This window comes from Staurois parvus, unplaced genomic scaffold, assembly GCF_062004578.1.
Source record: "Staurois parvus isolate SC_StPar_1 unplaced genomic scaffold, SC_StPar_1.0 ptg000397l, whole genome shotgun sequence".
NCBI lineage: Eukaryota > Metazoa > Chordata > Amphibia > Anura > Ranidae > Staurois > Staurois parvus.
In genome coordinates, this window is record NW_028318193.1 from 2,968,684 (window position 1) to 2,985,314 (window position 16,631).

Consider the following 16,631-nt stretch of genomic DNA (forward strand, 5'->3'; position numbering starts at 1 on the left):
TACAAAAAAATGGGTAATGTATTGTGTTTGTGGGCACTAAAATGAACCCTAGTGTTTTGCAATTGATAAACATGCTAATATCATATGACATACAAAAAAGTGGCAACTACAACCATTTTATTCTCCAGGGTCTTCACTTTCATGCCTAAGATATGCATTTTAACATGTGTGCAAAAAATGGAAAACAATGGCTCTAGTACACAAATGATTAATGTACACATATCTTTATGAAAAGCTACATTGTCTGATCTGGCTGCAGGAATTAAATGCAGTCACCTACAAGTGCCTGTATCTAGTGTAGCAAAGAGTAAGGGAGCATTAGAACCCCTGTGGGGTTTTAACTGTTATCTGGGGCTCTGAGATTTTCCTTCAGTTACTGACATGCTGACAAAGGATTAACCAGACAAGTAAAGAGGGAGAATCTGCAACAGGTACATAAATAAAAATCTACTCTACTATAAAAGTGTTTTTATATCTGTCTGTATTGCTGCTAAAGATTTACCCTCATTTCCTGAATGGTAAAAGTAATCAAGACAGAAAATGAGAGGAAATCTCTCTAACAGAGCCCCTGATAGTAGTAAACCCAACAACAGTTCTAACCCTTGCTCACTCTACCCAAAATAATTTCAAAGTTTTGATTTCACATACATTTAGAGGGCCTTGGAAGCTGTGAAGTCTAAATATTTTTCCCAAATATATTGCCATATATTTGAAATACTACAATTTTGGCCATATTCAGTATATTTCACAATATATATATTCAATAAATATATATATACACTGTATGTTGAAATGCGTTTTTATTAAAAAATATATGAAAAGTATTTTTAAAAATACATTTCAAATATACTGTGTCTTTAAATATACAAATCTAAATTTTTGGAATGCATTTACAAATATATGTAAAAATATATGTCAAAATTACTTTTTTATATGTTAAAAAAAATCTGAAGAATATATTTTAAAATAATATATTTTTAAAAATATTGTTAATATATTTTGTAATATATAAAAACACATTTCAACATGCAGTGTATGTGTATATATATATATAGATTGTATGTTGAAATATGTATTTTCTATATTGCAAAATATATGAAACATTTTTTAAAAATATATTTTTTAAAATATATTCTTCAGATTTTTTTAACATATGAAAAAGTCACTTTAACATATAATTTTACCTATATTTGTAAATGCATTCCAAAAATGTAGATTTGTATTTTTAAAGACATACAGTACGGTATATTTGAAAATATATTTTTAAAAATATTTTCATATGTTTTGTAAAAAAAACGCATTTCAACATACAGTATGTGTATATATATATATTTTTATTATTATTATTATGTCAATATATTTGGGAAGAATATTTTTACAATATATCTCAAATATTCTTCTCATGTTTAGCAAGAAAATTTGAGTGCTGGTACACACCCCTCTATACTTCCTATACCACATTGTTAGTTCTTTGGGGTGACTGGGCCCCCCGTTTGTTTGGTGCAGGAGCAGTGTGTCAGCATTAAACTTTTCATATTTAAGATTTCAAATCTTATTAAGATTTGCAAAATACCGTAAATTGTCCAAGTTTGAGGCTTCCTTGACTTCTCAGATGATATTGGTATAGGCAGGCGCATGTGCATGTTTACGTTTAAATGATATACCCATGGAAAAAATTAGTAATTTCTCTTAAGATAAACACAAAAATAAGGTAGTGAACCAGAAAAAGGCCATATTGGTAAAATGATAATAAAATAACAATAGTAACCCATTTTTTGGGTAAAAACATGCAAGTAGCGTTTGAATAAACTAGCAAATCTACCTACTTACAGTTCCTTTACAAAAGAGGGTGAGTGTCTGTATTATTTACAGGAGAGACATCCAAAAATTAAAGTTTAACTAAAGGCAAAACGTTTTTTATGCTTGGACAGAGTGAAGAGGATTAAAGCACATAGCATTTTTTATTGCTGTCTGTGTTCCTGTTAGGGAGCTTCATTTTCTCTTGTGTATCATTATCACTAAGAGTCATAATAAAAGAAAATCCTACATATTGGTCTGTTACCAGAACACTAATAGAGGGGAAATCTCCCAATAGGAACACTAGTTCTGGTGATCCGGGGATTCCCTCACTTTTGGAAGAATTTCTTTTCACCGCCTGTTTTGGCAATGGTACAGGAAGTGAGAGGAAATCTCCCCAACGGGACATGGATGGTAATATCCCTCTTTCACTCTATGCAAAATGAAAAAAAAGTTTTTGTTTTGCTTCTAGTGTTACCCCGCGGTGGATTTGATTTAAATCAAGTTGATTTAAATCATCATTTTTAAAGAGCAACTGTCATCTGTGTCCCACAGCGGCTCCTCCTCTGACCCACTGTTGACTCACTGACAGTCCCATTCACTTTAATGGAATGACTGGTGATGCTGCAGTGACACAACAAGGTGAGGGACGTGGCAGCAGCAGGTGAGTGGATGCTCACTAACAGGCGCTGCCATGATGGATCTAAAATGACAGGTGCTCTTTAAATGTAAGGCATCCGACTCATTCTTGCTTTTAGTTAAAATCTTTAATATTTGCAAATCAAATGAAGGTTTCCTTTTTAGGATAACAGGCTGTCAGGTTAGTAAAACAGCGATGTCAGGACTGATTTTAGATTAATAGGTTAATCACACAAAGCTGGAGAACTACTCAAATTCTTTTATTTCATGTTTTTCTCATGGTTACTGTGAAATTGTGTGACTGTATCAGTGCAGTGCATGTTATCTCAGCTTGCAGAGCTTGGATTCATTGAATGAGTTTACCAAAAATGTAAATATTGCAGAATATACAGCCTCCTGCTGCATAACTAAGCACCATTTCATGCTGAATAAACTAAACTATTAATGTATCTTAAATAGAAAACTATCTTTAGATAGATTTTTACTCCAAAAACATTTTATTAAAATAAGTTTGATAAAAATAAAAAAAATCCGATTTAAATTTGAAAAAAAAGCAATTTTTTTTAAATCATCGATTATTTTATCCACCCTGGTTACCCCAACATTTCATATTCCTGATACAGTTGTGCTTAAAAGTTTTCATATCCTGTCAGAAATCGTGAATTTTGGCATTGATTTTGAAAATATGACTGATCATGTCTTTTGTTTAGGGATAGTGATCATATGAAACCATTTATTATAACAGTTGTGTTGTTTCTTTTTAAATCACAATAATTACAGAAATCACCCAAATAGCCATGATCAAAAGTTTACATACCCTGGAATGTTTGGCCTTGGTACATACACACAAGATGACACACACAGATTAAAATGCCAATGAAAGGTTAATTTACCTCATCTGTGAGATTTTAAATTACAATTAGTGTGTGCCATGAGGAGCAGAAAAGAACTTTTAAAAGACCTGCATAACAAGGTAATGGAACTTCATAAAGATGGAAAAGGATATCAAAGATATCCAAAGCCTTGAATATGTCAGTCAGTACTGTTTAATGACCTATTAAGAAGTGGAAAGTTCAGGGATCTCTTGATACCAAGCCAGGGTAGACCAAGAAAGATTGCAGCCACAACTGCCAATTGAATTGTTTGGGATACAAAGAAAAACCCACAGGTAACTTCAGGAGAAATACAGGCTGCTCTGGAAAAAGGCGGTGTGGTTGTTTTTAAAGGAACACAATATGACAATACTTGAACCAAAACGAGCTGCATGGTCGAGCTGATAGAATAAAGCCTTTACTGCATCAATGCCACAAAAATGTCAGTTACAATATGCCCGACAACACCTTGACATACCTTACTGGGCTTTTTTGTGGAATTGGTGCAGTATTAGACTTCTTTCTGGCAACTTGACCATGCAGCTCATTTTGGTTCAAGTATCATCGTATTGTGCTCCTTAAAAACAACCACACTGTATTTTTCCAGAGCAGCCTGTATTTCTCCTGAGGTTACCTGTCGGGTTTTCTTTGTATCCAAAGCAATTCTTCTTGTAGTTGTGGCTACAATCTTTTTTGGTATACCTTACCTTGGCTTGGTATCAAGAGATCCCCAAATTTTCCACTTCTAAATAATGACTGGAATATTCAAGGCTCTGGGAATCTTTTTATATACTTTTCCATCTTTATAAAGTTCCTTTAACTTGTTACGCAGGTCTTTTCTGCTCCCCATGGCTCAGTATCTAGTCTGTTCAGTGCATCCACGTGACAGGTAACAAACTCATTGACTATTTATACACAGGCACTAATTGCAATTTAAAAAGCCACATATGTGGGAAATTAACCTTTAATTGCCATTTCAACCCATGTGTGTCACCTTGTGTGTCTGTACCAACGCCAAAAATTCCAGGGTATGTAAACTTTTGATCAGGGCCATTTAGGTTATTTCTGTTATTATGATTTAAAAAGGAGCAAACAACTGTGTGATAATAAATGGCTTCATATGACCACTATCCTTAAATAAAATATTTTTTTTTGGCATGATCAGGCATTCAAAATCAATGCCAAAATTTCACGATTTCTGACAGGGTATGCAAACTCTTGCACGCAACTATATATGCCTGCTGTACAATGTATTTGTGTTAAAAGCATCCTGTTCTCTTTGTATTGCTTCCTTTATGTGAAATACCTGGTGATCCTGCCAGTCCCCCTGCTTTCCTATTGCAAACTGACCGTGCTAGGCATGAGAGCATGTCTGCCCCAGTGTAGTCAGTTTTTTGGTTTTTCTGTGAGCCTAGCCTGCCTGTTCTCCAATGATCACACTTGGGTCAATACGCCCCCCTTCACAGCCTTTCACTGAGAAGATCAGTGTACTGCTATTTCTCCTCCTCCACCTCTCTAAGTCCCTTATGCAGCAGAGAACAGAGATTATAACTAGGTTGCTGTCCTTTTCCCCCAGCCTGTAACTGGGCAGTGAAGGAGCAGCAATAGACTAATGAGGCCATCCCTTTGTTCTCTACTTCTGTGATTGGGCTCCTTGCTAGTACATGTGTGTACATCAGAGCCGGACTGACTTTGAATATTCATCCTCTATCTCCCAGTCCCAGAGTTATTTAATGCAGTGGATTACAAAGGACTGAAATCTAAATGCAATCAAGTGCTTGCATACAATGGCATTTATATCTTCCTGAAGATTAGCCTGAAACAAAGTTGGATTTTCACTTAAAGGCTGCTTTAACGCTGATCAGTTTTTTCTTCTGCTTTTGCATTAAAAAAGCAGAAGACAGACATATGACCATCAAATCCTTTAGAACTCTTCACATTGGTCAGTTGCAGGTCCGTTGCCTTTTTCAAAGTCCTGTAAGCTGAATTTCTGGTGCATGTTTTCTGCGGTAACAACACCTTACAAAAAATTCACCTCCCCATTGAAATGAATGGAACACGCAGCAAAAATGCAGCAAAAGTGCATCAAGAACATTGTATGAATTTTTTTTTTAATTTTAAGTTTTTAGCATACAAAATACGGTATAAGAATACAAACTGAACAAAACCGATAAATTGTCAGGGAGAAGCTCCCTGTTCCAAAACTGAACAAAAAGAAAAGACAGAACAAAAACTGTGGTTACACCAGAACACAACTGTATAGCTCATGGAAACGATCCAGGGTGTATCAACCTACTACAAGAGGTTTCTCAAACACAGAAAAAGCAGGGTCACTGTTGCATTTTTGGAGCTTTTGAGTCACATGTCCTTTTTTCACCGGTGCAATGGTGGCAAAAACGCAATAAAAGTGCAGCAATACCGCAGCAAAAATTCAGCTACGTTTCTACCGCATTTTTGCAAAGGAGCAGTGTGAAAGTAGCCTTGCTTGGAAAATCCAGCAAAAATATCACAGAGAACAAAACGTTATAGCAAACCAGTGCATTTAAAGATGGCAAACTGCCACTGTGATTCCTCCAATGGTCTCCAAAATGCAACCTAGATGTGGCCCTTTGATTACTTTTATCTGGCCCTTTGGGCACTATTCCACCAACTGACACCATCAATGAGGCACTGTTCTTCCTACTATATATTCAAACAATAGTGCAGCGCTACCTTGCTGAATAATTAGTGTACTAAAAATTATATATAAATAAATTAGTGTACCAAAAAATATTTTTAAATTAATAAATCCTAAACTTGTGATTATGAATCCAAAGATACTCTATATAATTAACCTAAATATATGCAAGTATATTAATGACCAAAACAATATAATTATCCAATCCTATAAAACAAAAACAATATATCCCATCAACAAGTGTCCAAAATTATATTTAAACGAATAGTTCTCCAATATTAATATATGGATTTGTTCCAACACATAGGACGGCTTCAGGATAATTGTTCCTCTATTATGCGCTTACCTCCTTATTTGCCTACTTAATATAGGCTGAAATAGCTGTTTGTCCTACAGGGACAGATGCAAATACTGCTGCTCCTGAACTCCTTCCTAGATGGTTCCACACTGCAATTTACTAATTATCCACCTGATGTCTCTCCAGCGTGTAGTTTCTTATGGTGGTATAAGGATGGATGGATGGATTTCCCCTTCTCACCTCCAGGAGGCTATTCCTCCTTGTATCCCCTCCAGGTCTCCACATACATGATACCAAAAGATAGTGCCTTATCCTTTAAAAACCTTTATTTATATAGCCAGTAATCCCACTCACATATTTAACAAATAAAATGCGCCTCAAACTTTGTGTGTGCTCAGCACAAATCTCGTACTCGCCGTGACAAGCCGACTTAGCGTGATGACGTCAGAGCCCCTCCCCTATGCGTTGCGCCACCGGTCACGTGGCTTCATCAGGGGGAATTGATTTTTAGGATTTATTAATTTAAAAATATTTTTTGGTACACTAATTTATTTATATATAATTTTTAGTACACTAATTATTCAGCAAGGGAGCGCTACACTATTGTTTGAATATATAGAGTTATTAACACTATTTATGAGTTGGTGTAGGGTGCTAGCGAACCTATTTGTACATATATATAATAATTATTTTTATTTTTTTTTTATGTATTTGACACTTTTTGAATTTCACCATATTAGCTCACAAGTAATTTTGGCACTTGACTGTTCTTCCTACTGCCACCAACAATGGGGTACTATTTCTTCTATTTAAACCAGTGATGGGACACTTGACACCAGAGCATTTTGTACTTCTACTGGCCACAGTCCGGCCCCCTAAAGCCTGAAGGACAGTAAACTGGCCATTTGCTTAGAAAGTTTGGAGACCCATCTTCTATACAAATGTCATTGATAGTTGCCTACTTAGTGCAATGGGCAATCTCACTAATAAAACCTGACAGAGGTTCTAGCTCTTCACCAACCCAAGGCTGCTGTTAGAAACCACTGGGCCCCATACAACCAACCTGACAGCCCCTTCCCCTCCACAAAAAGACACGATTTACTATGCTTTAGGTATGAATGAACAGAGCGAGTGATCAGTACCAATCACTCATTGTGTTCAGGAAAGGAAGGGATTAATAATTGTGACATATTTACTGGACCCCTCCCCCACTCTCCATCCTGAAGGAGAATATTGTGTGATTGCAGCTGCCTGTGAGAAGGAGAGGAGGGAAGCCGGCAGCACTGGGGGGGTGGGGGCACACAGGGAGGCCTGAAAAACAGGGGGAAATGTATGGTGCACAGGGAGGGGGATGGGTGCACTGGGAGGGCAATTACTGGAACTTATCCCTCTTATGGCTCTCTCTGCTGCAGCTGAAAGCCAGCAGGAAGGAAAGGAGAAGCCATCCCATATGGAAGAAAAATATATTTGAAATATATTTAAAAAATATTTTTTCCAAATATATTGCCATATATTTGAAATGCTACAAATGTGGCCATATGCAATATATATCAAAATATATTTCAATAAATACATACACATACTGCATGTTGCAATGCATTTTTATTACAAAATATAGGAAAAATATTTTTAAAAATACATTTCAAATATACTGTATGTCTTTAAAAATACAAATCTACATTTCTGGAATGTATTTACAAATATATGTAAAAATATGTTAAAATGACTTTTTTATATGTTAAAAAAAATCTGAAGAATATATTTAAAAAATACATATTTTTAAAAGTATTTTTTTTATATATTCTTCAGCTTTTTTTTAACATATACAAAAGTCATTTTAACATATATTTTGACATATATTTGTAAATGCATTCCAAAAATGTAGATTTGTATTTTTAAAGACATTCAGTATATTTGAAATGTATTTTTAAAAATATTTTTCATATATTTTGTAATAAAAACGCATTTCAACATGCAGTGTGTGTATATATATATATATATATATATATATATATACAGTGGGGATCGAACGTTTGGGCACCCCAGCTAAAAATTTGTATTATTGTGCATAAAGAAGCCAAGGAAATCTCCAAAAGGCATCAAATTACAGATTAGACATTCTTATATGTCAACAAAAGTTAGATTTTATTTCCATCATTTACACTTTCAAAATAACAGAAAACAAAAAAATGGTGTCTGCAAAAGTTTGGGCACCCTGCAGAATTTATAGCATGCACTGCCCCCTTTGCAAAACTGAGACCTGCCAGTGTCATGGATTGTTCTCAATCATCGTCTGGGAAGATCAGGTTATGTCAATCTCAAAGGTTTTAAATGCCCAGACTCATCTGACCTTGCCCCAACAATCAGCACCATGGGTTCTTCTAAGCAGTTGTCTAGAAAACTGAAACTGAAAATAGTTGACGCTCACAAAGCTGGAGAAGGCTATAAGAAGATAGCAAAGCGTTTTCAGATGTCAATATCCTCTGTTCGGAATGTAATTAATAAATGGCAGTCATCAGGAACAGTGGAAGTTAAAGCAAGATCTGGAAGACCAAGAAAAATATCAGACAGAAAAGCTCGCAGGATTGTGAGAAAAAAAATTCAAAACCCACGTTTGACTGCACGATCCCTCCAGAAAGATCTGGTGGACACTGGAGTTGTGGTACACTATTCCACTATAAAGAGATACTTGTACAAATATGGTCTTCATGGAAGAGTCATCAGAAGAAAACCTCTTCTTCGTCCTCACCACAAAAATCATCGTTTGAACTTTGCAAATGAACATATAGACAAGCCTGATGCATTTTGGCAACAAGTTCTGTGGACCGATGAGGTTAAAATTGAACTTTTTGGCCGGAATGAGCAAAGGTACGTTTGGAGAAGAAGGGGCACAGAAATTAATGAAAAGAACCTCTGTCCAACTGTTAAGCATGGGGTTGGATCAATCATGCTTTGGGGTTGTGTTGCAGCCAGTGGCACAGGGAACATCTCACGAGTAGAAGGAAAAATGGATTCAATAAAATTTCAGCAAATTTTGGATGGTAACTTGATGCCATCTGTGAAAAAGCTGAAGTTAAAGAGAGGATGGCTTCTACAAATGGATAATGATCCTAAACACACCTCGAAATCCACGGGGGATTACATCAAGAGGCGTAAACTGAAGGTTTTGCCATGGCCTTCACAATCTCCTGACCTCAACATCATTGAAAATCTATGGATAGACCTTAAAAGAGCAATGCATGACAGACAGCCCAGAAATCTCAAAGAACTGGAAGACTTTTGTAAGGAAGAATGGGCAAAGATACCTCAAACAAGAATTGAAAGACTCTTGGCTGGCTACAAAAAGCGTTTACAAGCTGTGATACTTGCCAAAGGGGGCAGTACAAGATATTAACTCTGCAGGGTGCCCAAACTTTTGCAGACGCCATTTTTTTGTTTTCTGTTATATTGAAAGTGTAAATGATGGAAATAAAATCTAACTTTTGTTGACATATTATAAGAATGTCTAATCTGTAATTTGATGCCTTTTGGAGATTTTTCCATCTTTCCTTGGCTTCTTTATGCACATTAATACAAATTTTTAGCTGGGGTGCCCAAACTTTCGATCCCCACTGTGTATATATATATATATATATATATATACACGTATTTTTTTTTTTTATTGAAGTATATTGAATATGGCCAAAATTGTGGCATTTCAAATATATGGCAATATATTTGGGAAGATTATTTTTAAAATATATTTAAAATATATTTTTCTTCCATGTGGAATACAGGGGACTGGTACCAGTAATTGCACCTCCAGCCCCCCCCCCCCCCCCGTGCTGATCACTCTCCCTGCTCACATCCGATCCACCCAGCTGCCTGGGCCCCCGTTGCTGGCCTGGGCCCTGTACAGGGGGACTAGCAGTACCCACTTATCCACGGCCCTGCTCCAACCTATGAGAAACTTAAAAAATGACATTCTGTGTCAGACTTTAAGACTAGTGTAGGGTAAATGACACTCTGCATAACTTAACTTTACTTACGATTTCTTTAAAAGTATGTACTTGCATGGAGTTTGTATTAGCATTATTAGTACTGCAATTCACAGCACAATTTGTATCCTTTATTTCTTTATAGATCTCCTGGACACTCAGCCACTCCAGGAAACAGATGAGGAATTAACAACTGAAGCTGAATTTGCTGAAATTATATCTGAGGAAGAGAAGGAAGAACTAAAAAATGAATTGGCAAAGGTAGTGTTCTCTTTCTATTGTGAGTCTAAAGGTATCGAAAATTTTTAGGTGATCCCTAATTAGGTGATCCCTAATTAAATGCAAAAATGTATTATATATTGTAGTTTACCAATTCCTAAATGTGATAGATGCATTCGTTTTGGTTTCTTTTTAGGGTTTTTAAAATGTATATTTACTTGTTGATCCAACCAGTAAGCCTGGTATTTTTTACCTTCTTTTACCAGACCAAGCTGTCCAGCAAAAATACCAGTTAGATAGTTGAGACAAAACCATTTAATACTGACGGGTGTTTTTACAATATTCCACATTTATTCATTAATGTAAAACCTGAATCCCAAATGAAGGCTGTACATAACATTTATAAAGCTATCAAAAGGCAGCGCTGCACCACAGTGTGTGATTTATATCAGTGCTAAAACTCTCATAAAAAATGTGTAAATTGCAATCTTATTCTACATATAATATGAAGCTAAATTCCTACATATATCAAAATGCCATTGTGCAAACCATACTAATCCCAAAATAAATAGAAATATGTGTGAAATATTTGCAATAAAAATAAAAAGTATATCAAATAAATAAAAAGGTCTGTGCAAATTCATATGTACTGTATGTAAACCATCCCGATATATTGAGTCAGTCCCAATTCACTAAATAAAGATGAAGTTGTTTCTTCTTTATTAATTCTTCTATCTGCCACCACACCAATGTGAAATCCACCACCAAAAATTATACCACTTACATTTTTTTGTAAAAGCTATGTAGACATTGGTGTTTTGACAGCAGTTGCTCTATTTCCTACCCTTGTGACTGTCATGAAAGAGCAGGGATTATGCAACCACCGTGCTGCTTACATGGCAGTGTGCTCAGGGCACAGAGTCTAAAGCAGTATTAAACCCAAAAGCCACCATTTATTATACTGCAGCTTGCCAATTCTTAGATCTGATGGCTGCATTCGTTTTCTTTTTTTTTTCTTTCCTTTATTTTCACCTGGTGATCCAGACAGTAAGTCTGTTGTTTTTCAACTGAACAAGCTATCCTACAAATGTAGCAGTTAGAATGATGAGACAAACCATTTATTACTGATGACGCGTTTACAATGGTCAGCTTTTATTTACTCATGTAAAACCTTTATTCCAAAAGGAAAAAAAAAACAACTGTTACTGTAACTGCTTGTGTAATTGGAGTGTGAGGTGGAGTTCAGATTTAATTTGTTAGTGTATCGAAATCTGCTACTACATCTAACACTAGCATCCCCCCAGATTAACAATGCCGCTGTCCAAAGGTGCCCCTCTTCGCTCATCCACAGTGGGGAAACTGTAAGGCTAGGTTCACACCTATGCAATTTGCGTTTGATATGTTTCTGCAGTACTTTTTGCGCAATTTTGCCGTGTTTTGCGTTTTTTTAACTTGTTGCTGGGCCGAACAAAAACGCATCAGAAACACACTACATGCTTTTCTGCAGCGTCTCCATTAAAGACAATAGAACCAACAACGCAATGTTTTGCATTTAAAAAAAGTCTCTGAGCCCGGGTACACACTGATGCTGTGCGGCACATCGCATGTGATTCACACAGGAACCGCACGGCATTCCTGTGCAAACTACATGCGATTTCTGTGCAGTGCAATTTGAGCAAAAAAGCACCAAAAAACTGCAGGACCCTTTTTTAGTCGGCACCAGAGTCGGATCGCATGGGTGTTCACACCCATACAATCCGATTCTGCACATCGCACCGCATTTTGCTGATTTTGGGGAAGGGGGGGTCGTTAACTTAAAATTCACACCCGCAATGGTTTGTATGAATGGGGTGCGATTATGATACTGTGCGGAAATCGCACAGAAACCGGTGCAAATTCCACACCGCCTCAGTGTGAACCCAGGCTGACCTTTTTCAAAAAACACATCTGGTGAAAATGCGGAGATGTTAACCTGTCCCATAGGAAATCATGTTAAATGGACTGCTGTGTATTTCTGGAAAACACATAGGTGTGAACCTAAACTTAACAGATGTGTTACTGGCTAGATCACCAGGTGAAAACAGAGGGGGGAAAAAAGAAAACGAATGCAGTCCCCACATCTAATGATTGGTAAACTTGGTATGATTAATACATTTTTGGTTTGGGGTTTAATAATGCTTTAAGGAACACCTGACTTTTACCAGAGCACCCCGCAAAGGGTAATGGGTTTCATTGCAGGGCAGCTCCCAGGTTGCGGCCCCAAGCACACTACAGCTAACCAGATTGAGAAAGGCACAAGAGTTAGGAAAGCACAAGAAAGTGGTTGAGTGCAGGGCAGGGGCGGACTGACAACTCATGGGGTCCCCGGGAAATAGTGGATCATGGCGCCCCTGTGTCCTTGGCTAAACTCAAAAAAGTCTATGAAAAAGGTATCAGGGGCATCTCATGGGGCCCCCTACTGACCCCGGGCACTCAGGCAGTGCCCGAGTTTCCAAATGGTCAGTCCGCCCCTGGTGCAGAGGTATCTAATGGCACCATGGTGCTCAGGGGTAGACTGACAACTCATGGGGCCCCCGGATAATAGGGGATCATGGGGCCCCTGTGTCCTCGCCCACACTCAAACCACTCCCAAAATAGCATATGAAAGGTACCAGGGGCATTTCATGGGGCCCCCTACTGACCCTGGGCCATCGGGCAGTGCCCGAGTGTCCGAATGGTCAGTCCGCCCCTGATGGTGCTCGAATTACAGGAATGCTGGAGAATTGCACAGATGCTGGACTCACTGGAAGACAGGAGTGCACAGGGGCACAAATGAGCTGGAAGATAGGATGATAGTTGGAGTGCTCAGGAAACACACTGATGTAGGAAGGCTGGGAGACTCCGGGCAACAGTGAAGAGCACAGAGTCACTGGCAATACAAGGCATAGAGATTTTCAGAAGATACTGGGGGTACAGGTGTCCATAGGAATAGGGTCTCAGAGGATATAGGTATGCTGAGCTCGGGTTGATGACACAGGGAACATACTGGAGCAGACATTACTCTGATACCCCTAACTAAAATCTAGTGGACCCAATTGCCTTCAGAAGTCCGCCCGTGTGAAATTTAATCTCAGTATAAATATAGCTGTTCTGTGAAGCCCTCAGATGTTTGTTAGAGAACATTAGTGAACAAACCGCATCAAGAAGGCCAAGGAACACACCAGACAGGTCAGGGATAAAATTGTGGAGAAGTTTAAAGCAGTGTTAGGTTATAAAAAAATATCCTAAGCTTTGAACATCTCACGGAGCACTGTTCAATCCATCATCCAAAAATGGAAAGAGTATGGCACAACTGCAAACCTACCAAGACATGGCCGTCCACCTAAACTGACAGGGCGGGCAAGGAAAGCATTAATTGGAGACGCAGCCAAGAGGCCCATGGTAACTCTGGAGGAGCTGCAGACATCCACAGCTCAGGTGGGAGAATCTGTCCACAGGACAACTATTAATCGTGCACGCCACAAATCTGGCCTTTATGGAAGAGTGGCAAGAAGAAAGCCATTGTTGAAAGAAAGCCATAAGAAGTCCCATTTGCAGTTTGCGAGAATCCATGTGGGGGACACAGCAAACATGTGGAAGAAGGTGCTCTGGTCAGATGAGAACAAAATTGAACTTTTTGGCTGAAAAGCAAAACGCTATGTGTGGCAGAAAGCTAACACTGCACATCACCCTGAACACACTATACCCACCGTGAAACATGGTGGTGGCAGCATCATGTTGTGGGGATGCTTTTCTTCAGCAGGGACAGGGAAGCTGGTCAGAGTTGATGGGAAGATGGATGGAGCCAAATACAGGGCAATCTTAGAAGAAAACCTGTTAGAGTTTGCAAAAGACTGGAGTGGAGGTTCACCTTCCAGCAGGACAACGATCCTAAACATACAGCCAGAGCTACAATGGAATGGTTTAGATCAAAGCATATTCATGTGCTAGAATGGCCTAGTCAAAGTCCAGACCTAAATCCAATTGAGAATCTGTGGCAAGGCTTGAAAATTGCTGTTCACAGACGCTCTCCATCCAATCTGACAGAGCTTGAGCTATTTTGCACAGAAGAATGACCAAAATATCCCTCTCTAGATGTGCAAAGCTGGTAGAGACATCCCCAAAAAGACTTACAGCTATAATTGCAGCGAAAGGTGGTTCTACAAAGTATTGACTCGGGGGCTGAATACAAATGCACGCCACACTTTTCACAGATTTATTTGTAAAAAAATGTTGAAAACCATTTATCATTTTCCTTCCACTTCACAATTATGTGCCACTTTGTGTTGGTCTAGCACATAAAATCCCAATAAAATACATTTATGTATTTGGTTGTAACATGACAAAATGTGGAAAATTTCAAGGGGTATAAATAGTTTTTCAAGGCACTGTATGTCAATCCATAGAAGTAAATGGCTGTATGCTCCTGTATGTGTGAAAATGTTGATGCTTCTGTGCATTCAGCGTTGTATGCATGTACAATGTATGAGGGTTCTGCAAAAAATTTTCACACTTTTATTTATATATATATATATATATATATATATATATATATATATTGTATATGTTAAAAAAAAGTACAGGAACTTTTTGAAGAACCCTTGTATTTTCAGAAATGCAGAACTTTTGCATATGGGAAAATAAGCTTTGCATGCATGGGCAGGTAAACACTAATGTACAGAAGCATGTGCGCTTACATGATTACAGGAGTGTACAGCAATTCACTTCTCTAGTACGCCCCAACTGCAGCTCGCGGGGCACAAGAAAATGCAGTGTTTTTATGCTAGACATATTTTATGCCGAAAAATGTCTGTGTGAATGGGGCCTAATATGATAATTCTATATTAAGTGAAATACATAAAACAGCTACGCATTATGACATACAAAATGCAATCTTGTTTTGTCCCCTTTGATTGTTATTGTTTTTCTGTGTTTAAAGCTGGAAGATGAAATTGTAACTCTACGTCAAGTGTTAGCTGCCAAAGAGAAGCACCTGGCAGAGATAAAACATAAGTTGGGAGTCAGCATGATGAATGACCTGAAGCAGAACTTCAGTCGAGGCTGGCATGATGTTCAGACCCATTCTGCGTAAGTACAAACCTTGCTCTCCATGACCTGAGCAGCTTTACTTGCGTTTACAGTTGTATATTATCTGACGTGCCAGTTCCGTAAATCCATTAAAGCTGAAACTAAAACCATCGGGTTAACAGTCATTATTTATACATGTTTATATTCCTTTGTATTCCTTTGTAGACAATGCCTCTTGTTCCTGGGATTGAGTGTAACTGTTCCAAGCATTTAAAAGACCTCTACATTCTAGGCCTCATTCACATGTCGGCCATGATTGGGCCATGTCTGTGTTTGGGGCTGCTTACCTGTACCCACACTCCTGTCAAATTATGATGGGCAGCTGTGTCAGTGCAGGGGTTGCGTTCCCAGTGGCACTGAGTCCCATAGACAGTGAATGGGCCTTGTGTTTATGTGGCTTGAGTACCAGGTGCTACATGCAGGCATCCCATGCAACCCCTGGTTCACATCTGTGTGGGTGGTGCCGCTGCGGGACCTGCACAAATACCTGCAGCTGCACCACCCACACAGAGGAATCCGGTACCCACCGGCGGGTGCCATTATTTCTAATGGCACGCCGCTTGCACTGAAAATCGCAACCGTACTGGGAAAATTGGGTTCCCGTGCGGACTGCGATTTCCCAAGTAGTGCAGGGGCTTCCCTGCGTGTCCCAGGGCACGGGAGTCCATTCAACTGAATGGGCTCTTGTGCGCGTTCAAATTGCAGCCTGCACGACTGCACAGATGTGAACCCACTGTTACATGGGACGCCTGCATGCAGCACCTGGTACTCAAGCCACATAAACACACGGCACAGTCACTGTCTATGGGACTCAGTGCCATTGTGAATGAGGCATTAAATAAACACATGTATAGTGGTTTTATTTTTGTTTCACATATGCAAGGGTGCAATTTCTGTCAGTTTTTTTGCCATCTGTAGCCTTATCAAAGAGATTTCACTCCCCCCCCCCCCCCCCCCCAGACATGAAATTAAGTCAGTGTGTAAGGAGATTACGAATGGCAGTGTATTGGCAACATGAACCCATGTCCCTGCCCTGCTTCTTCCTA

The 16,631-nt window shown here is 38.5% G+C and overlaps 1 protein-coding gene across 3 annotated transcripts in view; it reads left to right on the forward strand.

Moving 5' to 3' along the window:
• Positions 1-16,631, forward strand: part of TPD52L1 (TPD52 like 1) — a 202,160-nt gene that overhangs the window by 66,221 nt on the left and 119,308 nt on the right. For all 3 annotated transcript variants that reach the window (XM_089686441.1, XM_089686439.1, XM_089686440.1), the window contains exons 2-3: positions 10,406-10,521; positions 15,437-15,585. In XM_089686441.1, coding sequence (XP_089542567.1) covers positions 10,406-10,521; positions 15,437-15,585 — 265 coding nt within the window. The remainder of the gene's footprint in view (positions 1-10,405; positions 10,522-15,436; positions 15,586-16,631) is intronic.